The sequence below is a fragment of the Medicago truncatula genome, chromosome 7 (genome assembly GCF_003473485.1).
Source record: "Medicago truncatula cultivar Jemalong A17 chromosome 7, MtrunA17r5.0-ANR, whole genome shotgun sequence".
NCBI classification, from domain to species: domain Eukaryota; kingdom Viridiplantae; phylum Streptophyta; class Magnoliopsida; order Fabales; family Fabaceae; genus Medicago; species Medicago truncatula.
The window spans coordinates 45202893-45230748 of record NC_053048.1 but is presented as its reverse complement, the minus strand read 5'-3'; the positions used below and the strand labels follow the sequence as shown (position 1 = coordinate 45230748).

The following is a 27856-nucleotide window of genomic DNA, read 5'->3' as shown; positions in this document are numbered from 1 at the left end:
TTTTCTTCCTAAACATTCGATCAAAACACACTCTAAAAGTTTGGTAGAAAACTATTAAACCAAACTACATCAATGAATGAGATTTTGTTTAATTAAGTTAAAAATTTCTTAAATAATAAATTATTTTATAAAATATAAACAACTTCTATAATAAGAAGAAAAAAAACCAATTTAAAAATATGTAAATACACTTGACCAAAAAAATGCAAATACAATATTGTTTTAAGATAGCAACCAACTCTTTGTGAAATCTTTCCAACAAAAAACCTTTGTGTGAAATTTATATCAATATATAAATGGGATACACACTTTTGAGCTGAATTTTTTCTTCTATATTTACCCTTCATTAAAAGTATTTTTGAATTTTTGTAATATGATTTAAATTATAAAAAAAAGGATAATTAAATCTCATTAAAAAATAACAATCCACAACAATAGAAATAGGAGAAACACTGACCAAAAAAAAGAAAAGAAATAGGAGAAACAGTCTGCAAAAATAAAGAAAATATTAAATACAATAAAAAATCCTTATTTTAATCTTATGTAAAAATAAATCGTGTTTTGGTGTAACATTTTATCTTTCAATTTTATATAGTTTGTACTCAAAAAGCATGTTGGCATTTAAGAAGAAAAAAAAATACCTAAAAAATGTTTTTGTAAACATATCCGCGGTTTTTGTAAAGCAAATAAATAAAGAGGGAATGTGTTTTTTGTTCGTGTTATCCTTTTGACAGTGTTTTTCTCTCTACACTTGAAACACGCTACGGCGGAGACGGTTGCGATAATCTAGAAACGCAAAACCGCTTATCGGAAGCATCGGCGGCGACCGCACCACCCTGCAATCGTGCAACGTCGTTATTACGGTCGAACATACAAATTACTTTGATCAAACACCGAATTTTCTCAACATTCATCTCTACTCCGCACTAATTCATTTTCCGCGTTCCTCTATCAATTATATCAAACCTTTCAAACCCTAACAATGGCGAATGATGCAACCGAAGATTCGACAAAATTCGAAGACGAATACTCACCTTCATCAACCGTCATCAAATTCGACCGTCCAATTCCCTTACTCCGAGGACCGTTACCGGCGAGTCCTTCCGACGATCCATCGGCGGGTCCATACGTTCTAGCTTTCAAAGACTCACATGCTTGGGCTTCTTCATTCATAGCCTGCGAGCGGAAGATTGTTCAGCAATGCGAACAAGGGGCGAGGATTGGTTGCGCAATTAACGCTTCTAGCAAGTGCAAGCCTCCTTGGTGGAAGGTTTTGTCAGGTGTTAAACTTGAAGATTTGAAGGAACGAGAGGCTTGTGAAGTGCGCGAAATGGAGGAGTGTTTTGCTGTGGCGAAGGAGAAGTGTGTTGGTTTTGCGAAAGAGAAGTGTTTGGTGCCGTTTAGGGATGCAAGGATTAAGGTTGGGAAAGGGGTTTTTAATTTGAAGGAAGCTGTGAAGTTGATTAGTTGGGGTTCAAGGCCGATGAATGGAATGAATTCCAACTGTTTGATTGGTGGTGAATTCGGTGTTACTAATCGAAGGGCTAGTGAATTGCTTGGTTCGGATGATTGTGTGCGACGGATTTTGGATGAGAGGCAACGAGGGACCGAAAATTGAAAAAATATTGAAATGAGGAAGCACATCCTGCATGATTTTGTTGTTTGACACTCAAGGTAGGATTTCTATGTTCTAATGTTTGTTTAAAGTTATTTTGGTTTTGCCCTTTGTTATGTCGTGCCTTTAGGTGAATTAGAGATTATATGAACTTGTTTGTTTGCTATAAAGGAAATCAAGAAATCCCTATTGCATTTGTGCTCTGTGTATTGTAAGGAAACTTGAATGGCAATGTTTGAAATGCTAGCACCATGGGAAATTAGGAATGTAGGAGTATGATTTCTATACTTGGGTATTCTACGTTTCTATTGAACAGTTTATATTTTAAATTTGATACCAAAACTTGATTGGAAATCATTGATGTCTAATCTGGAACTTTGGTTTGAAAATACCAGGACAATACCAACTACCAAGCAACCAATGAACTAAACTAAGATGAGTTCACAGACCCAAGTCTCAACCAATTCACAGACATCAAATCACAATTTAAAATTGATGGATAAACTCACAAATTACACGATAGGTTCACAACATATCACTTAAAAAGTGTATAATAAGTTCCAAAGTCGCAGGATAAATTGACAAATAAGATGTTTTAAAAAATTAAAATTACTAAAGATTTGAGGATGGTGAGGCCAAGTTCTCCCTGTTGAGTTGGGTTTTGATAAAGCTAGGCTTCAGCTCGTTAGAGTTGCATTCGCTCACCTCATTGGCCTATTGGGTTAATTGCAACCTTACAAGTTACAACCATAGGTTTGTTTCCATTTTCTGCTTCATGGTTTTGTTTATGTTAGAAGCTATGGGATTTTGACTCGATAGAACATTGTTTACCTCTTTAACAAATGGGCTCATGCTGGGATGTTAGATGCATTGATGGAGTCAAGTGCTACAATTGTTAGGTTAATGTATAGTGCATTATGGATCCTTATCATAGAGTAGACCCACCCAACCAATTCACAGACATCACATCATAATTTAAAATCGATGGATAAATTCACAAATTACAAGATAGATTCGCAACAGAGTATTATAAGTTCAAAAGCCACAGGATAAATTGACAAATAAGATGTTTTAAAATTACTAAAGGTTTGAGGATGGTGAGGTCGAGCTCTCCCTGTTGAGTTGGGTTTAACTTGATAAACCTAGCTTCAGCTCATTAAAGTTGCATTCATTCACCTCATTGGCCTATTGGGTTAATTGCAAACTTACAAGTTACAACAATAGGTCAGTAGATCATTGTTTACCTCTTTAACAAATGGGTTCACGTTGGGATGTTAAATGTATCGATGGAGTCAAGTACTACAATTGTTAGGTTAACGTATAGTGCATTATGGATACTTATTATTTGTTTTTTTTTACCGACAAATGTTAATAATCAGTTGTTTGATTATTTTTTTTCTCCTTCATCCGGGTTTGACTCTTAGCTCAAACGAGTTGAGCTACCCAACCCCCCGTTTCCTTATCATTCAGTTGGTGCATTTTAGACCTTCTAAAAATAAACAGAACCACTGCCATTTTAGGTATGTAATTGTATAGGGAAAATAAACATTATGTTGTAAACTCTTTCAATTGTCCTCAAACTCACAATTCTGTGTGAGTCTCTACGAGTATACCCAAGTTAATGCTAGAACAATTAATAATTGATTTACCTTTTTGATGCTTAGGGTTTGTAACTCGAACAATTCTAAGTTAACTCAAGAGTTTGACCACCGTGATCACAACTAACCAACAATTAGTTTGTTGTTCTGTTACGCTGTGTAACTTGCTTAACAAATTTAAAGGTTGAGAAACCCACTTGGGTTGGCGTGGTGGTGTTGGCTTGGGACCTTAGAGTGTGCTCCTCCTCAAGGTCTTAGGTTCGATTCTCCCCGGTGCCAATTTAGGTGGGCTAGTTTAGCTTCAAAAAAAAAAAAAAATCCTAATTGGATGCTGCTGTTTTTCAGCACTCCCATGAAAAGCCACCTTCTCCTTGATGTGGAAGAAGTTAGGGAATACTCCTTGAATGCCGGCTATAGGTTCGCAACTATTCTCCCAATCATGGGAACACACCCATGTAGTTGGACAATTTTCTTTGAGAATACCAGCCACTTGTATTGGAGTGTTTAAATTATTTTTTACTTGTTAATATCTATCTAGTTAATAAAATATTTCAGTCTGTGCTGGTTTGTGAGTGCAGTAAAGTGCCATTCAAATAAGCAAGTATGCATCTCTGTGAGCTTAGCTCAATTGGTATGGACAATGCATAGTATATGCAAGGTCCAGGGTTCAAACCCCGGCCACCACAAAAAAAAAAAAAAAAAAAAAGCAAGTATACATTTTCTAGATGATGATTTGAGAGCTCTTCAACTCTCCCGAGACTGAGTTACTTCACAGCTACCTCACCTCTTACTAACTAACAATCAAACAACTAACTATAGGCACATCTACCAATTCTTTCCTCCCACAAGACATTAGGTGAATAGAATGGATAAAACGACGGCAATTACAGAACACTCTGTCAATACTCATTCTCTCAACCAGATCTCGTCTTCGTTTTCAACAACCCTTCCTCTTGAATCTGTAATCCCCTCTTCCAGCAGCATCACCTTCAATTGTTTGTTCTTGCATACTTGTCCTGGGTCAAATATATCATTGTAACGAAAACACAAACAACCCTTGATATTCCTCTCCTCATCGGTCATACAATTCGAGCTGCTCCTCCCACCATCTTCTGTGGCAACTCCCTGAGAGTTGCCAACATGGTTAAAATTAACTTCTGGTGATTAATCATGCTTAGCGTCCTAGTTCTCGGCCATCAATGTTTACCCCTCATCATGACCAACCCCATAAAACTCTCTGCTGCCCCCTCCTTTATATGGATGATTGACCCACCCGTTTCCTCAAAATAATGCTCCTTTCATCAATTAGCAGGACCGAGTCCATCATCTGTTTCAAGGCTTTGGGTTTATGCACCCTTATTTCCACCCTAACCACATCCCTTAGAACCCATTCACGAAATTCCATTTAGCTACTGTTGTTGGGTAATTTTTAAGGACCCAGGTAATACCTTCAATTTTTCCCTATGTTCACAGACAGAGCCTTCTTGTTTCATCCGCGACAGTAGTTCAAACATGTTTTCCACCAGCGTTGGCTGAAATTTTTTCCCAAGTTAGGATATTCAGAGCACATTCCCACCACTGCATCCATAACAATGCCTTCTGTTCACACCAGCATAAATGGACTGCTTGTTTCTACGAAAGGAATGATCAAGTCTATATTTTTCTTCAAAATGTTGCTCCTTATTTATCAGCATCATGACATGACTCTGCAGCCACATTCACCTTTCTCCCTCCAATAACTTCACCTTATACTGCTTGTTTATGCAGAAATGACCAATTCTATATTGTTCATCACACCTTAAGATGCTTTAAATGGCTCCTACGCAAGTGGACGGTGGGATTGGACCCCTTGGATTAGTCGGTCCTTGGGTCAGATACTGAGTTTTCAAAACAAAAAATAAAGATACAGTCCCCTCTTAATCCGGCCTTGCATTTCAGCCTCAGATAGCCTCCTGAATCCCTACTATCCCGTTGACCAGCCCACTATCGTTTACAGAACCTGTTCCGCCACCAAATCTGTCTTAAATCAAGAGAATATCAAAATGATTCTGGGTCATTGCAGCCTTATACCCCTCTCAAGATATATAGGGTTTGCAACCACTGAAATCGAGACCTCTCCCTTTTAGTGCCCGTTTGGATTGGGTTATTTTTGAGCTTATGAAAAATAGCTAATGCAAATAAATCAGCTTTTATGTTAATTCATAAGTTCTCACTAACGAAAATTGTTTCTTCTTGAGCTGCTTTTTCGTAAACTACCTTGACAAACTTATGAATAATACATAAGAGCTTATTTATTTGCATAAGCTGTTTTGCATAAGCTCAAAAATAAGTCAATCCAAACAAGCTCAGTGCTATCACTACCACCTGTATTTCGTCATATATAGTTCCTTTAATGCGAGAGTACCACTCTAACTTGTTGGCCTAAACATATACATAATCTCCTGAAAACATAAGAATGCCACTTCTTCATTCACTGAGCACCTTCTTATGGACCCCAATCTCCTCTCCATTTTTATGCCAACTAGTATGAGTCCTTCTTGCACGATACCCACAGCTCCTGGATAGATGGATCTATGATACTACTTTAAAAATTATAATAACTGGATTGAAAAAATCAACTGAATTGAAATTTGATTGAAGAACCCTAATTCACAAGTTCTATACTGGCAGGATAGTAGAATTGGGCTAGGGCAAAAGATATAATGAATACCCTTACCCTCTGGTATTCGAAAGACCAGGACTCTCCCACAACAGTGATCACACTCAATGTCTTTCCTCTCCCACCCTTTTAAGTCTCTCCCCTACAATCACAACTACATCAGTTGGTTGTTCTGTTACGCTTTATAACTATCTTAACTAATTCAGAGACTAGGATCGTCTGCTCTCTTTCTGTTTCTTCTCACATAAACCCTCTTAATTGGGCCTTCTGCTTGTCATAGAACACTGTTAAAGCTTCATAATCTGAATGGATTATTTTATGATGCCTGTGGCTAGGTAGTAACTTATTCTTCTTTGGTTGGTGCAGAACGTTACCAGAATTGCCATCTCATAGAGCTTGGCGAATCAAAGTATCCAGGTTTTTCTTCCCTCTAAATTTTGATTTATGTTTTTTTTAATAAGTTACAAGGAGGTATTTGTTTGTGTAGTTGCATCGCAACTTGAAAAAAATGCTCCATAGCCCCATCTATTTTGACGTTTCATACGGTAATGCACAGAGGTTAGATTCTAACCTCTGTATTCTGGAATCTAACTGAATTGAATATCTTTAAATAAAATCCGTGTCCGCTATGTACTTCCTTTATGCAATGTTGTCTTACTGTTCTTCCGTTTGGCTAGTTTTAACCCTACTCTTTGGAAACCTGAATTTTATGGAATGCAACCATAATGTGTTCCACCCCCACCCCACCACAAACAGGCACAGACATAATGATTGAAGAGATTTTGAAGGGATTCTAAAATTATTTTATTTCCATATTATTTATTATGTATAGATCAATTTGCTAGGTTAACTCCTAAGTTTCAGACCGACTTGCTTTCTAGCTATTTGATTGCATTTGGAATGGAGCTTCATTGTTTGTCTATCAGTTAGTGTTAGTTAAGTATACCTTCTGTCTTATTAGCCTTGCTAGTGTCTTCGGTCAAGAGTTCAACCATACGCTGAGATGTGAAATTTGTTGTATGTTGTAGATATTTATTGATTAACATGCTGGTACTGTCTCTGATTTATCCTCCTGTTTGTATGCATCTAATGCCTAAGAACTTATGGCGCTTTTAATTGAGAAGTTAAACAGTTTAGCAGTAACTTTTAGCCACTTGGGAATAGCTCAAGTTATAAGAGACAAGTGGTGGATGGGTTAGCATGCTACCCTTTAAGAGCGGAATGATGGTGAAGATGTGTATATTCTGTTACCCAGTAATTTATGGGCCAGATCTAGTTTGCAAGTCTTGACACTTTAAATAAAGAGAAGTAGGCCAAATCAAAATTTTATACTTTGGATCAATCACAAATATACAAACTGTAAATCGATATGGCGAACATTTAGATGTCATTGAAGCCAACAGTGTTGACCATTCTCTTTAAAGTAGTTCCTTTTTTCATTACTTAGCTATTTCAAATAGGGACATTTCAAACATTTTTTGTATCTTTTTTTTTTGAAATGGCTAATGTTAAAATTGTTCGTAATAGTTAATATTCTGTTGACAGAGGAGATAGAACACTCGACCTCCTTATCACTCCACTTCTTAACTTTCCCACCCCAGCCATAAAACCAACTATATATCCCCATTTTTTATATCATTTTTACGGAGCATTAGGTTTTTGATTTGAATCCACTTAAAGTTTGTTACTTCTTGAGGTTTACCTGTAGCCGAGGAATTGTATTGATTTGACTCCCTGGTCATTGCTTGTAGTTTTTTCTCTATGTGAAACTGGGTTGTTAGAGTGGGAGACTAATTTTTTAATAATGGATGATAAATTTGTATTGATTCCAAAGATTCACACACACAGTTTAAAGTAACTGGAATATACATTTAAATGATGTTTCGTTGTTTACCATAAAATGATTGACCTAGTATAGCAAGACGATATGTCTTGCGAAATAAAATATGTAGTCCTTATCCGAGCATTATTGGCATGTTACGTAGCAATCATATTGAATATGATGTTTGTGGTGGTGATGATTGATTAGCAACCTAATCTAATTCCCAAAGTCTGTTTTTTGGCCATGTCCCTTTGTCCTGTACTTTTCACACATCGCAAAGGGCATATTGAAAGAAATAGATGAGTAAATTAGGCTGTCTTCTCCTACTCTGACAGAACGGTGTATTCTGCATATCAGTCCATTTTTTACCATAGCAATCAAATATTTTTCTCACTGGATGGAGTCAATTATATAAATCTATTGACATTAAAAGATAATTTAATGAACTAGATTCGAAGATAGATCATTTAGGGTGTGTTTGGTTTGGGAGAGAAGTTGTGAAGAGAGAGATTGAGAAGAGAGAAGTATGTGAGAAATATAGTAGATTTGAGGGGTTGTTTGTTACAAAAGAAAGGAAAAAGAAATCGGGAAGAGAGAAGTATTGTTTATTTTGAAAAGTACTACAATGCCCCTACATCATATAACATTTCCAACAAAATTAATTTAATTCTTTTATTTAAATTCATTTAATTAATTAATTATTTCAATTACTTATTTTAATTCAACATAATTGATAAATTTTTTAAAAATCAGCAGGAACATACATTTGGCAAATCGCAAAATACTGTATTATAAAAAGTACAACAAAAAAAAAATTACGAATACCAAAAATAGCTTACTCTTGATGCAAAAAAAATAATAGCTTCTCCTAAATTCACTTTCAAATTATATAAAGTTGACGGTGGGAAAAAAAAAAAACTGAAATCATAAGAGATACAAAATTAACTACATTGGACTAGGGGCATAGAAGGAATAAATATCACTAATCTCCTTCACTTTCTTCTCAACTTTGGAGAGAAAGGATTTTATGTGGGGTCCACATGTTTTTAGTCTCTCTCCCCTATTTCTCTTCACTACCAAATAGGAGAACTTCACTCTCTCTCTTTAATTTCTCTTTTCCTTAACTCTCTCTTCTCTACTACTCTACCAAACATAGTGTTACTGTTAAATTTCTTTGTTGGTTTATCCATAGTTTTTCTCGATTCATTTATGCTTGGTTATTAGACTATACTTTTCCTCCTTATTGGTGTTTAGAGGGTATTCTTTTGCACTTTCTCTAACAACCTATAATGACTTTTCCATTTTTTCCACAAAATGGTTATTGTAAATTTTTTCTCTTACAATTATATTTTTAATCGTGTCTTGTGTAATCTTTTATCTATTATAACATTCTCATATGTCATACCATGCTTATTTCCTTGTTTATTGTTTACTTTTTTTGGTGGTGAGTTTATTATTTACTTTCATACAACAATATGAATCTTATAGTTGCGTGAAAAATAAAAATTATATTAACAAATTAGTGATATTTTATTATTAATTTTTTAAAAATTATACAGCTTATTATGGATATCTCCGTGTGACTATTGCTGATGCAATTTTTTGTATTAGTACGGGTGGTGGGGATACTAGGATTCCCATGAATTTATCTCATAATATTTATTATAAAACAAAGACTGGGTCATCTTGAAAAGGATATTTTCCTTTATTATTTCCTCGTGAGTCGACATGGTAAGTTGCTGCGAAATTGCACTGAGCTAAAGACAACCAGACATTTGTATTGTTTGTCACGTACAAAGTTTTATTTCAGCTTGACATTTCAAAATCAAAATGTCTTTTTCGTGAGATTACTTGTTAGTTGTTGCTTACTGGTTTCTTTTCTGCAAGTCAGAACATACTGCTAAATATGTGAAAAATCAATAGGGACGAAGTTACCAGGTAGTTTCGCTTAGTCAACAAAGACTACCCATCCTGGTTTGTGTACTATTCAGATAACATACTTGAATCATAGTTAAAGATAAATGATATTTATATATATAGGTTTTGCTAGAAGATACCCTTTAAAGATGTCTTTTAGCAAGTCACACCTCAAGGTATGTTTATCCAATTTTTAGTTATAACTTGCTAAAATACACCTTCATAAAAATTAGTTGGTGTCTTTTAGCAAATGTTAATATGATATCTTGCTAAAAGACACATTCATAAAAGGTGTCTTCTAGCATAACCCTATATATATATATATATATATATATATATATATATATATATATATATATATATATGGATTTGCTAGAACACACCCACTAGTTTTTATGTGGGAGTGTTTTAGCAAGTTACACCTTAAGGTGTATTTAACTACTTTTTAGTTATAACTTGCTAAAACACACCTTTTAAAAAATAAGTGGCTGTATTCTAGCAAATGCCTATAGGAGTTGTCAACATACACCCACTTATTTTTTAGAAGGTGTGTTTTAGCAAGATTTACCTTAAGGTGTATTTAACAACTTTTTAATTATATCTTTGCTAAAATACACTTTAATAAAAACTGGTGGGTGTATCCTAGCAAACCCCATATATATATATATATATATATATATATATATATATATATATATATATATATATATATATATATATATAAAATTTGTTTTTATACATATTTAAAAATATTAATATTTTAATAATTTTTGTTAATAGAGATAATCAAAGATATTAAAGGTAAAGAAATAAGGGTAAATAATTTTTGCACTTGAACTTATAGCGAGTAGCCACAATAATACCTCAATGTGGCAAAATTATAAAATAAATTTTAATTGTGTGCTCCGTTAGTAAAATAGTATATGATGTCCCTGAAATTAAAAGCTACTTTTGATTAATTCTTGTTGATTTTATATGTCTAAGGACTATTTTGACTAATAGGGTTCAAAATAAAAGATTATTTCAAAATTTTGTTATATTGAAAGACTATCGTAACTATTTGTTAGATATTTAACGGAAAAATGACGATTTGCTCAAAAGATAAAGAAAGATGAACATTAGATATGACGATTCTCTCATTTAAACTTAGTGCGAATCGGGTACACATTGTCCTCCCGCCCTCATAACCTTTTGGAAGTAGGATAGAAAATAATGTGAATAGGGGTTCCACATAAAGATAAATTTAGTAGAAACGAAATATTTCACGGCCGGAAAAGGCATTGTACTTCTCCAATTAAATGTATTGTTAGTTTTAACTTTTAAGGGTCGTCCACTTTGCAATATTTAAAATGATTAGAAATTTTAATGATACTATTTAATAAAAAAAAAACATCATGACTTGTCTTATATTTACCTTGTTGTGTTAAGATTGTAATTTGATTGAGATCATTAACATCTACTACCACGAGATGAGATCTATAATTGTCTGAGTTTTAAATATTTTGAAGTACTAGTTCAACGTCAGGTCATTTATAAATGTGGACAATATTAGAATTTCTGGACAATATTAGAATTTCTCTTTTGTTTAAGAGTTTAGTTTCTATAATGCAAAGTTATTTTGCACATACATCTATCCAATGATGTGGCATCATTCAATATATTTGTAAAATAACTTTACACTGAAGTGCATATAAATTAAATTATTTGTTTAACCTGTTGTTTATGATATGATAGATAGTTTAGTAATTGGTATGATCTTTATAAAATATAATTGTTGATCCACATTTTTTTATTTTAATTTAGGAAAATGCTAATATGTGTTTTTATGAACGTTAACATGACCGAATAATTTTTTCCCACTTTTCATGTAACTTCTCTCGTGGAAATTCATTGCATCCACTTTTGTGCATATTAGACATGACATGTTCTCTATGATTACCTACTTTTCCATAAATGAAATGACACACTTCATCCGTCCATAATTATAAGATCTTTTACAAAAATTAGGTTGTTTTTAAAGATTAATTCAAATTATTAGATACATCCATGACTTTTAAAAAAAATATATAGTCATTATTAATATTATCAATTTTTCTTGGAATATGAAAAATAAATATTAATTAGGTAATTAATGATAGTCATAAACATTTTAGATAAACTTACTATCCCAACAACTTTATTTTAATATTAGTGATTTTTGTTAGAGATTCTATAATAAGGTAGTATTTAGTACTCCCTCTTTTTTTTTTAGCAAATTTAATACTCCCTCTATACCATAATATTCCATAACATTTGATAATTTTACATTAAAAAAGATGATAAATGAAAGAGAGAAAATAATAATTTTAGTCAATTATCCATATCATGATTAGATGCTATATTTTTTTTTACAAGAATTAAAGGATATACTTAGGAAATAAGCAATTATACTATTAAAAACTAAAAGCGATACATTACTTTTTATTTGAGACACTTATCCATTAGTGGCCAATTAACTTGAAAATTCATGTTTTAAAAAAAAAAAAAAAAACTTAGAAAATTCATACAAGCATCACAATGAGATGTCATCTCGACTTGTCACTAATCCACCAGTGGGCAATTAACTTGGAGCTGGAGAATATTTTTTCGCATCCGAAAGTAAAATTTATCTTGAAAATTAAAGCGTTGATTAAATATGAGTTAAGATTATCTTCATTTTTTAAAATAAATGTAATACGTAATTTGAAGTGAGATAGATACAAAAAATTGATAATGGGTCTTACTATTAAATGGATTCTACTATCATTAATTATTTTATACTTTTTTCAAACTTATTTGTGTTGTATTTCTCTAATTGATCATAAATTGAGAAGATCTTAACCCACTAAACACACAGTCGAGGGTGTTTTCCATGAAAAAAAACATAAGAAAAGTTGGTAGCGTAGTTAATATGTCTATCATATGTATGAATACCTAAGACACCTTGATACATATATACATATAGTGATATTAGTTAGAAGTTTATTTAGAAAAGAAACTGTAAATGTATATAGTAATTTAAAAGAAACATATATATTTTATTGATAAATTTTTAATTAAATATGTACTTATGTTTATGAACGGAGGGATACATAGTGTTAAATGTTGCCATATATTTTGTCTCTCTCTTATTTTTCTTTGTATTTTTTACATTCTTTATGTGAAATTTATCGAAAGATAGAAAATTCAAAATTTGAGAATTTGAATTTCTCTTCAACTCCTTACTTTGGTTTCATATGACACCAAAGCATGCCCAACATGGCATAAATTAAATTGAAACCATTTTAACTATTGATCCCTTCCTCCAATTTCTATGGAACACAGTTACAATACAATTGCTCTTTAGGCACACATGGTTTTCTTTCAGGCAGTTAATTACCGTACGTTGATGAATTGTAGTCAGTTGTTGTTTCAAACCTGTCAAATACAGGAACCTAGAACACATTTCTGTTTAATTACCCATTGGTATTACTTCATACCTTTGGTTCAACTTTTGTGTTATGAAATGATTATTAAAAAAGTAACAGGTGGAGTGAATCTGAGTTTATTCTTCTCTTATTCGACCATATATAATTCAAAAATGATAAACAAACACAAAATTTAGACACAAATACAACACCATATCCAACTGTTCACTTATACCATATATTTTATTATTATTATTTTCTCTTCTCTCTTGTCTTTCTGCAATCCACCTTCTCTCTTTCTTGCATCCCTACGGTCTCTCTCAGCTTGCTACGGTCATCTACCTTTGAACGACGCCGTAACCTCCGGTCATCTTCCTTTGAACGTCGTCACAACCTCCACCTATCTCATGTGCTATCTGTGTGTGTTTTGTCCCTCGAGTTCTCACTGCTCTCTCTCCCTCGAGGTTTCTCACAATCAACGGTGACCACGGTCGTCACAGATTTGATGTCCGATGTGGTGGTGATCTGAACGGGACTCCGGCGACGACAGGGAGAAGATTTCGTCGTCGTCGCGTCCAGATCTGAACGGTTTGATGGTGGCGAGGACGGTGGTGGTTGCCACTGATGAGGACAAATGATTGTGAGGATGCAGGCTGCGGTGGTGAGGACGACGGCGGGAGAGGAAGGCGGTGGTTTGGAGAATGGTGCTGTCTATGGTGAGGAACTGAGAGAGAAGGTAGAGAAGATGGGATTGGGAAGAAGATGGGTCTATGGGATTTGACAAAACTACCCCTGCTTAATGGTGGAAATATCCAAACTACCCATGGTGTCGTATTTGTGTCAAATATTTTGTGTCTAGTTATCATTACTCTATATAATTTTTTTCTGTTCTCCAAACAATCCTACTCGTGCTGCAGCAACAAGGGAGCAACTGGTCCAACTAGTTCGGTTTGCTAAGGACAACGGGTCTATAAAAGTATATGATTAAAAGATAATGGGTCTATAATAGTATACTCTCTCCGGTCTCAAATATAAGAAAATATTTTTTTTTTTTATGTTCATTGAGTAGTTAATGTATCTTGTCTACATTATAAAGCAGATACATTAATTATTCAATTGAATTTAGAAAGAGAATCTTTCTTATATTTGAGATCCGAGGGAGCATGATACAACTTTTTTTTTTGTTGATAAAATATATTGAAACTTTTGTAATAATCATTTCATTATACAAAAATTTAACTAAAGGTATGAACGACACTCAAGTACGGTACAGTTAGGTAAATTAAACATAAATGTGTTATGGATTCATCGTACACGACATATTTAAAACGTTGGTTAACCACGGTTTACAATGAACAGTAGTTAATTGCCATTTAAAGTATTTTTGTCGGGTTAAAGTGTCTAAAGACAAACCATGAATATCTAAAGAGTAACTTTTTATTATTTTTCTTGTTATTTGTCGACTCTCTATTTTGTCTCCATTCCGGCGAGTCATGTAAGAGTGGGAGATGGAAGAAGCTTGGGAGGTCCAATCGATTAATTTAATTGTGTTTTTTATATATCATAGATGTGAATTAAATAAACAGAATTAATTTAAGGACTCAAAATGATGGTTTCTGACAACGTAGGGATAACATCCTAAAAAACAAAATTACAACGACTAAAATTATTTATCTTTTTATTGAAAGTGATATACATAATACTACTGTTATAGTTTTAAAAAATAATCAATATTTTCTTTTTTTTATCAGATAGTCTAGTGGTTAGAATTCACCTTTTTTAAGATGAATAAATGAGGTGTTCGGAATTCGAACATCGGCCCTTGCATATAACAATGTATGTTCCTGCCAATTGAACTATGCTCACGGGGACAAAAATGAATCAATATTAATTACCGAGGAAATGAAATTTGTTTAAGGACATTTTTATTTTTCCAAAAGTCACTTGTTGTAAGATTGAGGAATATTATTTTAGTTCATATGACAGTTTACCTCTTTTTTCTTTTAGAAAAACATGGCACCACTAGTTGGGTTAAAATGCAGAAAGTTACTACATTGCTTGCATGTCACGGGTCTTTTGAATTAGTGTATATTTGAACGAGGTTCTTTAAATTTAAAGTTTGTGTTAGATGAATCTTTTTAGTTTTAAATTGGTTATCTATGTAAGTAAAAATGAACAAATTAGCATTTTAATTTTTTTGGTTTCAAATGATCTTTTTTCATTTAACTTTGTTAATAAGTGTTTACAGGATCATTTAACATTGAGATGAATGTTTCAAAAAAATATTTATAACACCTAACATGAATACTTGCATACATTTTTTTTTTCATTGTTTTTCCAATTTTAATTTTACAAATTAATATTTCATCAACAATATTATAAATCAATTAATCAATCAATTTTGTTTCAAATCAAAATTGAATACCTATAAACTATATATTTTAGAGTGGTGAATTTACTACAAACTTAGTAATAAATATCTATGTAAACACTTTTTAACCACGTTTGATGCAAAAGAGAGTAATGCTCGATACATTTTATAACTTAAAGATCACGTGCACACTTTTCCTAAACTATATGGTCAATATAAAATTTAAAACACGAAATCTGATACAAACTTAAAACTTAAAGGAAAATGTTAACTAGTACCCAGGACACTGGTTAAGAACTTTAAATTGTAATTTTAATGAAATTTTATGTAATAAAATACATTGAAAATTGAAAACTTTAATATTTTTAATGAATAATTATCTAATTTAAAATGCTTAAAAAGTGCACCGAAAATACTCGTTAATAGATCTAAACTTAAAGATCCCCGATGCATTTGCCCAACTTGATGATATTAAAGCTGGTTTGTCAAAAGACGGTAACTAGGCATCCTATTGTGATATAATTTTATTTTTCTTCATCTGTCAATCCTTTTACATTTATTGTGATTTCATATTAGTCTCATTTTGTCATTAGTAAATGTCTGATATACGTGAGGTTAGGTCCCGCAGCAGCAGTAATCGACACGAGTCAGGATATAATAGCTTAACCCATTACGTTTGGCTGGTGTGAAACATGCCGAAAATTTTGATGTTCCCTCTCTATTGCGTCGTGTAGAATGTACATGTCTACATGATGTTGTAAGCAAAAGTCCACAAGATTCATTCATTCTAAAAGTTAACAGTGTTAGTAATAAAAAATATATTATACTTCCAAGTTGGAAAATATGAGGTGAATGCACTAAGGAGTAAATTTATTCTTGTTTGTGTTTGGGCACTTGGTGTGTACATGATGACACGTTCATGCTAAATAATCTAAAATTTTGAACCCAAATAATGAATGATATATATAACTTCACATATTTATGTGATGGATTGCATGTTTCTATTATTTATATCAGAGGGTAAAGGAATATCGTGTTTTAAAAGATAAATATTAACCAAAATAAATAAATATTATTTGAGAAAAAAAATTATCCAATCTTGTCTGGAACTTTGTACTTGTCGCGTGTACGCGAGTTCTACGCGAAATCCTTGTCCGTCCAGGACGGCATGCCATTAATTAGACCTGGAGCTATTCAGAAACTATATATTACCCCCTCTCTCTAATTACATCACTCTTTTAAAAAAATAATGGGAATTAAGACAGTGAATATTTGTGTTAAATATGTTTGTAATTACTATTGTTTTTACAATTTTATCATTGAGAGAGAGTTGGTTTATGTTTTCAACATGTTATTTATAGCTGATTGAAGAAAAAGATATATAATAAATATTAGCATGTATGTAAAGAAATAATTAATGTAGCTCGAAATAGCAAAGAAGTCTTATAAAAAGGGACAAAAAAAATTCTCAAAAGAGTCTTATAATTAAGGACAGAGAGTACATACCATCAACACAAATCTTAACACTCAAAGAGTGTTAATACAGGTACTTAGACCATCTTCAACGAGACGATCTTAAACATTTAGATCTAATACTTATTAAGTATTCTCATTCAGATCTTAAAAGAATAACTTAATACAGGTACTTAGACCATCTTCAATGAGACGATCTTAAATATTTAGAGGTCTTAAAAGATCCAAAGCCTCACTTAAGACATCAATCTTAAGCTGGATCCACACTCTTTTGATATTAAAAAATTGAAATGTGATAGTATATAGTTATTGATAGTTGGTAAGTGAATTCCATTTAAAAAATTTGTGTGAGATGTTGGATTGGAGATTGAGTGCTTATTAGATACTACTATTAAAAAATTATGAATCAGTGATATGTAAATTTAAAACTTATTCAAGTCCCTAAAAATGTATAGTTTAGAGAAAGCGAAAGTTGAATACACAACTTTGTGTGGATGAAAACTCCTTACCATATAAGTCAGCTAACTAAAGAATAAAAATTTGCTACTGAGAAACTTTTCATAATTGTGAAAATGAACTAAACTTAATGGTATGATTGAACGTGCAGCCACGGTTCACTCCTGGGCTCTGCAAAGAACATATTTATACAATGGAGTTTTTTTTTTTTAAAAAAAAGCATATTGATTCTTGGTTGAGAAAGAAAACTACAATATATTTAATTAACGAATTTTCTGGACATTAAAATATAACAAAATGTAAAGTTATTTATTTAATATTTATTTTTTAAACAATGAAAAATATTTAACAAAATGTAAAGTTAAATTATAAATCAACGCAACCAAATCAAGCCAACAAAGGTTGAATTTACTAAAGGAGTTTGTCTCTTACAACATTACAAAGCACCATTTAAATTCTAAACTGCTACATTTAGTGTTAGATTATGAGTAGGTTTGATTTACTAAAAAAACGAAGGATAGAATATGACAACTCAAGTTGTACAATATTTGATTAGTAAAACTATTTCTTATCCTTCATAAAATTCCAACATAATTTTTTGTCTCACCTACAAGTTGTTTAAAATACAAAAATAATATTTTGTCCAACAAAAATTATATAGAACCAAAAATTATTCAATATCATCCTATGTCTTGAAATACATTAAGTCATCATTAAAAGTTTTTTAAATTTGTCATTTTTTGTTAATAAAGATTTGTCTCTTCATTCCTCCTAGTTTGTGCTATGCACCGAGTATTGACTATTGAGACAGAGATAATGGTTAAGGACAACTCAGTTTTATGTCGACTTCATGAAAATGCATCCCACTAAGTATATTTTTCATTACACAGATCGTGCATCAGTTTTTATTTTGAAATTTCCACTATACATTACTTCCATTTAATGTGTATTAGTATCAAACTTGTTACTTTCTTCTTAGCAAAAACCATTTAAATTGCACCGCAAGAATGTTTATATGTTAAAAAAGTCCTTTTCATACCTTTGACCAAATTAGATAACAACAAAAACATAAAGAAATACAGTGTAGATTTCATAGTTTTTCTAGGAAGTTACATGGAAACTATTTCATGTACACTTTAACACGACAAATATAAAAATGTCTATATATATTTATGCAACCATCCTTGTAACTACAGAATGAAGTTCTTTCCTAGTTCTTTCCTCAAACTAGATATTTCTTCTCATACTCTAAACCTTTAGTAAAATTCCACCATGTCTAATAATCATAATCTACAATATGATGGTACCTCATTTATCATTGACATCACCAATACCCTCGCCAAAGTCACTTCCAAATACACCAATGCAAAAAGAAGGTGGCGTTTTGCATACACAGCTATTTATTCTAGAAGGGTTATGCTTTCCCTTGCAAAAGAGGTTATATCTAGAAAAAACTCTAACCCTTACACAAAACTCTTTCACACAGAATCTTCAAGTTCCACCACTACTCTTGATATAATTGAACCACTAATTACACAACATAATGGAACCAATCATTACTCTTTGGTTTCTGATGTTGTTGTTGATAAGACCAAACTTGCTGATATGGTTAAGGACAAAAACTTGAAGTCCTTAAGTGAGTTTGGTGGAGTTGAAGGTGTTGGACATGTTCTTGGAACATTTCCAACAAAGGGAATTATTGGAAGTGACGATGATATTTCGAGACGGCTCGAGTTGTTCGGTTCAAATACTTACAAAAAACCACCACCAAAAGGTCTTTTACATTTTGTGCTTGAAGCTTTCAATGATACAACAATTATCATTCTTCTTGTTTGTGCTGGTCTTTCCCTTGGTTTTGGTATTAAAGAACATGGACCAGGGGAAGGTTGGTATGAAGGTGGAAGTATATTTCTAGCAGTTTTTCTTGTTGTGGTTGTAAGTGCACTAAGCAATTTTAGACAAGAAAGACAATTTCACAAATTGTCTAAGATAAGCAACAATATCAAAGTTGAAGTTGTGAGAAATGGAAGGCCACAACAGATATCAATTTTTGATGTTCTTGTGGGAGATATTGTGTCTCTCAAGATTGGTGATCAAATTCCGGCTGATGGAGTATTTTTATCCGGTTATTCGTTGCAAGTGGACGAATCTAGCATGACAGGTGAGAGCGACCATGTAGAGATTGAGCCTTTAAGAGCTCCTTTTTTGTTGTCCGGCGCAAAAGTTGTGGATGGATATGCTCAGATGCTTGTAACATCTGTGGGCAAAAACACATCATGGGGACAAATGATGAGCTCGATATCGCGAGACACTAATGAAAGAACGCCGTTACAAGCACGCCTCGACAAGTTAACCTCTTCGATTGGAAAGGTTGGACTTGCAGTAGCGTTTCTTGTACTTCTAGTGTTGTTAATTCGTTATTTCACAGGTAACTCACATGATGAGAAAGGGAATAAGGAATTTCGAGGAAGCAAAACCGATATAAATGATGTTATGAATTCTGTTGTGAGTATCGTTGCGGCTGCAGTCACTATTGTGGTCGTTGCCATCCCTGAGGGTTTGCCATTGGCTGTGACACTAACTCTTGCTTACTCCATGAAAAGAATGATGGCAGATCATGCTATGGTGAGGAAACTTTCAGCTTGTGAAACTATGGGATCAGCAACAGTTATCTGCACTGATAAAACAGGTACCTTGACATTGAATCAAATGAGGGTGACCAAGTTTTGTCTTGGTCCTGAAAATATTATAGAAAATTTTTCCAATGCAATGACACCAAAAGTTCTTGAGTTGTTCCATCAAGGGGTAGGGCTCAATACAACTGGTAGTGTCTACAATCCTCCATCTGGTTCTGAACCTGAAATTTCAGGGAGTCCAACGGAGAAAGCTATACTCATGTGGGCAGTATTGGATTTGGGTATGGACATGGATGAAATGAAACAGAAGCATAAAGTCCTTCATGTTGAAACATTTAACTCGGAGAAGAAACGAAGCGGTGTTGCTATAAGGAAAGAGAACGACGACAACAGCGTTCACGTGCATTGGAAAGGAGCTGCAGAGATGATACTTGCAATGTGTACAAACTATATTGATAGTAACGGCGCGAGGAAGTCCCTTGATGAAGAAGAACGGAGTAAAATTGAGAGAATCATTCAAGTTATGGCTGCTAGTAGTCTAAGATGTATTGCTTTTGCTCACACGGAGATTTCAGATTCCGAAGATATTGATTATATGATCAAAAGGGAGAAAAAATCACATCAAATGCTTAGAGAAGATGGATTGACATTGCTTGGCATCGTTGGCCTCAAGGATCCATGCAGACCAAACACTAAGAAAGCTGTGGAAACTTGCAAAGCTGCAGGAGTTGAAATTAAGATGATCACCGGCGATAACATATTCACTGCTAAGGCAATAGCAATAGAATGTGGAATATTAGATTCTAATAGTGATCATGCAAAAGCTGGAGAAGTGGTGGAAGGTGTTGAATTCAGAAGCTATACAGAGGAAGAGAGAATGGAAAAAGTCGATAATATCCGAGTAATGGCAAGATCATCCCCTATGGACAAACTTTTGATGGTGCAATGCTTAAGAAAGAAAGGTCATGTAGTTGCGGTCACAGGCGACGGCACAAACGATGCACCTGCCTTAAAAGAAGCTGATATAGGACTTTCTATGGGAATCCAAGGAACCGAAGTCGCCAAAGAAAGTTCCGATATCGTCATCTTAGACGACAACTTCAATTCTGTTGCAACTGTTTTAAGGTGGGGAAGATGTGTTTACAACAACATCCAGAAATTTATTCAGTTTCAACTAACAGTGAATGTTGCAGCACTTGTGATAAACTTTATTGCAGCAGTTTCTTCTGGTGATGTTCCCTTAACAACAGTTCAACTTCTTTGGGTGAATCTCATTATGGATACACTAGGTGCTTTGGCACTAGCAACAGAAAGGCCTACAAAGGAGTTAATGAAGAAAAAGCCGATAGGTCGTACCGCGCCTCTAATTACAAACATTATGTGGAGAAACCTTCTAGCTCAAGCTTCATATCAGATTGCAGTTCTTCTGATTATGCAGTTTTATGGAAAATCAATCTTCAATGTAAGTAAGGAGGTAAAGGATACACTAATTTTTAATACTTTTGTTCTCTGCCAAGTTTTCAACGAATTCAACTCAAGAAGCATGGAGAAACTTTATGTATTTGAAGGGATTCTTAAAAACCACTTGTTTCTTGGAATTATTGGTATTACTATTGTTCTTCAAATCCTGATGGTGGAACTGCTAAGGAAATTTGCTGATACAGAAAGATTAACATGGGAGCAATGGGGAATTTGTATTGGAATTGCAGTTGTTTCATGGCCACTTGCTTGCTTAGTAAAGCTCATACCTGTTTCAGATAAACCTTCATTCAGTTATACTAAGTGGGTTAAATTATTAGTCTTCAAGATTAAGAATGCTTTTTAATTTCACCTCATGTTTCACTCAAGTATCTTGAAAACTAGAATGTGCTATTCAAGTATAGTTACATAGGGGATATTGATTTTCCATGTGTCTCATACCAAATATGTGGAATTTTTAGCAAATACCTTTATTTAGGCCTTGAACTATAGTATAGTATAGGTAGCATTTGTGGTTGATAAGTTCTTGGAATGTGAGAGTGTATAATAAACATAACTAGCTGTATCTATTCATGTTAACTTCTCTTAAGTGTACCAAAAGTATATAAAGTATTAGGGTTGATGAAGCCTTCAAATTTGTATGTAAGAACAGAGTTGCATTCATTAGCTGTTACAGGTATGCATTCATTTGCTTATATTGACTCTAAGATATCCAAGCTCATCAAATTTTATGTGATTTTTGTATGTAATATTGTCTTCTGATGTTATTGCTATGCTAACAAACTATATGAGAATTGTAATCTTTGGTGTGTTGCTTTGTTATACAATTTTTCTTGGACACTTCTCTTTATCTGTAGGACGATTATTATCACATTAGACCTCAATACAAAGTTGATATGACTTGAAAATTAATCTTTCCTTTTCTTTTTGGAGAAAAACAACATTACATTTTCACGGTTGATATGAACGCGTTTTTTTTCTTTTGTTAAATAACTATAGAGTCTTATAGATTATCCACCAATAAAATCTTCAGATTGGCATTCGAGTTTAAACTCAAGCCCTTCTAAAATATGGTTTGCATCCTTATCAGTCGGATCAACTTTGATTAGCATTGAAGCATTATACTATAAATGTCAAACCAAAACTCACATAATATTTTTTCCTTTTGTGATAGAATATAGAATTTATACATATACACGAGACTAAAATAAAAAGACTTTTTTTTAGGGAAAAATAAAAAGACTATTGAACTTAATTAAAATCTACATTGCATCAAAAAATAAAAATTTATGTTGAAAGTAACAATTGCCAAAAGCAACAATTGCTATACTACATACTCCGACAAATTTAAAATTTGAGTTTTTCAAAATTCTAAAAAACTTGATGTTTGAGCCTATTGATATATAAATGTGTTTAGCCACCAAATTTGAAACTTGAATATCTTGAAGTTCGAGTTCTAACATATGCACAATTTTTATTTTTATTTTGAGGAACATATGCACAATTTTGTCATCTACTCATCTAAAACTTAAATATATTTAGGACCAAATCATAAAATTGAAATATTATAAGAACTAGTAACTTATTTAATCATTTTCTTGCACATCTAGATGTGCTATAATTGTTTAGTTTTTATATTTAATGTTTTCCTTTAAAAAAAATCACTTATCTATATATTTTGAATGGTTAAAAATTAAAAAAAAAAAAATTCTTAGCAAAGACATAATAAAACAAAGAGTCGTGCTAACTTACATTTGAAGGAAGTAAATAGTCAATTTCCCCCCTGAAATTGTAAGTTTCATCAATTACCCCTCTGAAATTAACAAAACTTTAATTACCCCCCTGAAATTTCACAACGTTAGTCAATTTACCCCCTCCGTCAATTTTTTTGTTAGTGACCATGACGTTTTGCAAATACCCCCCTGAAGTTTTGCACTTATGTGCAAAATGCCCCCCAAACTTAAAAATTTATATTATTTTTTTCTTAAAAACAAACAATTAATAGTTAAATATTAAAACTAACTATTAATTTTGGAATTTGGGAAAACTACATGCATATATACATCAAAATAGGGAAAAATGTGTATTTTTAAAGTGACAATAATGGTTATTTCTAATAGACAAATTATTATTTTTAGAGGTTTATAAACAAATTAATAATCAGATTTAAATTTATATTTTCTCCTTCACCATCTTAGTCTTTTAACTCCTCCAACTCCTTCAACAATTTGCTCAAACCATTTAAACTACACAACCCCCAATATTAATCCACAAATCATCCCATTATTGTCACTTTAAAAAATACATATTTTTCCCCATTTTGGAGCTTATTTTGATGTATATATGCATGTAGTTTTTCCAAATTCCAAAATTAATAGTTAGTTTTAATATTTAACTATTAATTGTTTGTTTTTAAGAAAAAAATAATATAAATTTTTAAGTTTGGGGGACATTTTGCACATAAGTGCAAAACTTCAGGTGGGTATTTGCAAAACGTCATGTTCACTAACAGAAAAATTTGACGGATGGGGTAAATTGACTAACGTTGTGAAATTTCAGGGGGGTAATTGAAGTTTTGTTAATTTCAATGGGGTAATTGATGAAACTTACAATTTCAGGGGGGAAATTGACTATTTACTCCATTTGGAGGATGTTAATTAAAAAATATAAAAAAGAAAAATTTCATTGAAAATAAAACATTTTATATATCCTTTTTAAGTTTCAATATTTATTTTCAAATTTTTTTTCTGAAACAAGTTATTCTAAGCACACGTGGGACAGGTGGCAGTGGTCCAAGCAAGACATGTTTGATGCTTTATCATGTCCAAGACGGATCAATCAAAGGCTTTGACTATTCTTAAGAGTATACATCAACCAAAGAGAAAGTGCCAACCACTAAGTGTATGACTTTGTGGGGACCAAGTATTAACTACATCGGTTTGTTATATACTCCATCCGTCCTGCAATAGATGATCCATTTAAAAATTTATAATTTTGATCTAATTTAGTTTGATTATATTTTTCTACTAATATACAAAGATAAATAATATCATATAAGATGTCGTTAGATTCGTCTCGATGAGTATTTTTAAAATATAAAATTTTCATAATTTTTTATAACATATTATTCAAGATATTTAAACTTAGTATTATGCATTGGCATGCATAATAGAATCAACTGTGTCATGTATTATGGGACAGAGGGAGTAATTGATTCTCCACAATTTTTCATTTGATTTGTGAGACACAATTTTTGGAAAATAGTCTGCAACTCTTTCATATATAATTCTTCATCCGTATCAACTCATATTGTTTTCTCAAGGATTGAAGCCTCGTCTTCTTCACTTTGTCATTACCTCCAAAGCTTTTCACAAGAATATCCCATGCAACTTTTGATGCTGTATCTTGTGCAACCTTCTCAAAGACATTTTGAGGAGGAGCTTAGGTTTTCTCATAATACAAAATCTTCTTAATTTGGGGAATTAAATGGTTTTTGGATGTTTGGGTAAATTTTTCTAATTCAAAATATATTTTTATAATACTTGTAAAATTAAAAGTACATTAATCATAATTCTTTTATCATTCATTATAAAAACACTCTCAAAAAAATTGAAAGACTTTTCTACTTTTCTCTCTAATCTCATCCATCGAAAACCCCCGCCTCTCTTTCCTTTCAAACTTCTAAACAAAGCCTTACATCTACACAGTAAAAAATAAAGCTTCACAATGTTTCTTCTTATTCTCCTTGAAAGATTTTATGGTTGTGTCATGTTCGTGGGTCACCATTTCAGATACTTCTTATTATACAATTTTTTGACAAATATAAATATATATTTTTTTTAAATAAACATTAACATTTAAAAAAATAAAAGAACTATGTATCTGATCCTTTTCTCAAATTTATTGTACTATTTGAAGAGAAAAGTTAATTTGGTCCATTTCCAAGAGGTTCCCGCTTTAACATATGTTTCCATATCCACTCTTAACAACTTTTCCACTCAAAGAGTGAGCTTTAGTGGCAATCCCCTTATAGTTTAGATCTAAATCCATGAATGGTTATGCAAGTGTAATTTTTTCTCATTAAAGAGAAGAAACTTTGTTGGGAAATCTATTTGTATTGCTTCAAATTGTTGCTTTTATCTAAGGCGAGGAAAAATAGTTAGAGAGTTGTTATTGATTTGGCACACAACAATTCAGGGTTATTTAAAGGGTTCGTAATTAGACCATCTCCAATGGCTTGTTGAAAGCAATTTTCAATATTTTGAAATGATTGGAGAAGGGTATTGAAAATGAGGGAAGAGGAGAGAGGTGATGAAAGGATTAAGTATGTTGAAAGTCTGACGCAGGGGACACGTGGCGCGACGCCGTTCACCAAGCTGGGCGCGTGTGGGACACGAGTCGACAAGGCGCGTCGCTGGTAGGGGACGTAGAGAGAGAAAAATTGTGGATAAAGCTGTGACACGTGGCTTGTTACGATTGGCTGCTTGAATTTTTATCTTCTTAATAATTTGGACTCAATTATTTCATTGCAAATTAATTAATTTTTTTTTTTACCAAAATTCGTGATTTTTTTTTCTCTACAAATAGAGACTTGAATCATTTGATTTAGACACAGAAAAAAAAACCAAATTTTTCACTCTCTTAATCTTATTATTAGCATTTCTTTTAAAGTTTTAGTCTTTGTTTAATGAAATGGATCCCAATAATAATCAATTCAACACTCAAAATTCTTCTGAAATTTAATTTTATAATTTCATTGTTAATTGTATTATTTTAAAACCCAAAATTCTTTTGATCCAAAAAAACTAAAAAATAAATAGTTAATTGTATTATTTTAATTTAATTATAATCGATAATTTTAGGTAATTATAAAAACAAAAATATAAAATTAAATAAGAATAAGAATAAGAAAGAAAAGGTTGTGGAGTAGGGCGTTGAATAAAAAAATTATTGGAGAGGTAAAAATTAAATGAATGTTGAATTATGAAAGAGAAAATGATGTGGAGTGTTGGAAATTAAAAAAGTGAATATTAAAGGGTATTGAAAATTTGTAACCATTGCACATCGTCTTACCTAATTTTTTCTTGGAAGACTTCGATCGAGGGTAAAAGCGTAGCGGTGGTTGAATCAATAATTCAATATATTCCACACATCTCTTGGCAATGATTTTTGGCTAAAAAGGCATAGTTTTAAGGTTGATTTTACAATTGATTTTAAAATTCTTTGAATTGCTTCGTTGCTAACCAGACAATGGATGTAGTGTCACTTATACTTACACTCATATTTTAGGTTTAGTATTACTTCTACTTTTATCCATTATTAATATATTCAATATTTACCGTGAAAAAAACGAATTTAGAGTGATGTAATTTCACAAAAGTACTCTACTGTAATAGATCCCGTAGGTCAAATTAAAATAGTTGATAATCTTGAGATCATCTACCCGGAATTTTAGTTAACCATGCACTTCATTTCGTTTCATTGTATTTATGACTCATCTCCCTATTTTTTTCATTTATACATCTTGCTGGTAAAATAATGTAATGTTTGCCTAGAAAAGTCACTAGAGGTAAGAATGGGTAGGATCGAGTTAAACTTTTGAAAAATATAAGTTTGGTCGAGTTAGACTTTTTTCATTTAATGATTTAGGCCTGATATTTTTAAACAAACAACCTTCTAAAAGGTCTTTTTATAAAGAAAGCTTCTAAAGAACCCTTAATATTCTCTACTAGGAAAAAGCTTACGCGACATGAGTCTAATGTAAGCTAGGTCGTAAATCCATATAAGATGGTCTAACCAATTTGCAACCCTAAATGTCTCAAAAATTATGTTTTTCTAATAAAATTTTGCTTATTCTGTCCGTCTCAATTTATAAGACTCATTTAGAAGTTTTTTTTTCCTTCTTAAATATAAAAACTTATGCAAATTTTTAATGGAACGGCAACAACAGTACATGACACTTAGATGAATTGATTTAGGCCGTTGGATGATCTTTTTGTTCTTCCTAAATTGCTTTATGTTTTCCTATATGCTTTCTCTCCCACTTGATTTGTGCGTGTCGTCAATGTTCGTCACATAATAAGTCGTGCTATATAGCACTCCTCATTTTTAAATGCATGTAATACTTTTTTTTTTAGTGGATATAATTACTCTTTTTCAAATTTATATTTTATTAATACTAACAGGAATTGATCTTGAAATATTAAAAATCAACATTAAATGCACTTAAAAAAATAAAAAAAAGTTAATTTAAAAATGGCCATACACAAATTATAAGCATGAATCATACTCCTATATTATTATTACTATGAGTAAAAAAGATATACCGAAGTATTTTGTAATCGTCGACCAATAGAGTAACTCATCACATCACTTCAGATCAAGTGTGTCTAGGCAAATGTTATC

At 32.3% G+C, this 27856-nt stretch overlaps 2 protein-coding genes across 2 annotated transcripts; both read left to right on the top strand.

The window, feature by feature from the left end:
- The first annotated feature begins 680 nt into the window (after window positions 1–680).
- On the top strand, window positions 681–6519 carry LOC25499176 (uncharacterized). Its single transcript, XM_013594350.3, has 2 exons — window positions 681–1674; window positions 6239–6519. The coding sequence occupies exon 1, from the start codon at window positions 983–985 to the stop codon at window positions 1616–1618; it is 636 nt and encodes a 211-aa protein (XP_013449804.1). The 5' UTR covers window positions 681–982; the 3' UTR covers window positions 1619–1674; window positions 6239–6519.
- An 11985-nt stretch (window positions 6520–18504) lies between these two features.
- LOC25499173 (calcium-transporting ATPase 12, plasma membrane-type) lies at window positions 18505–22213 on the top strand. Its single transcript, XM_013594347.3, has one exon. The coding sequence runs from the start codon at window positions 18609–18611 to the stop codon at window positions 21795–21797; it is 3189 nt and encodes a 1062-aa protein (XP_013449801.1). The 5' UTR covers window positions 18505–18608; the 3' UTR covers window positions 21798–22213.
- Window positions 22214–27856: the final 5643 nt, after the last annotated feature.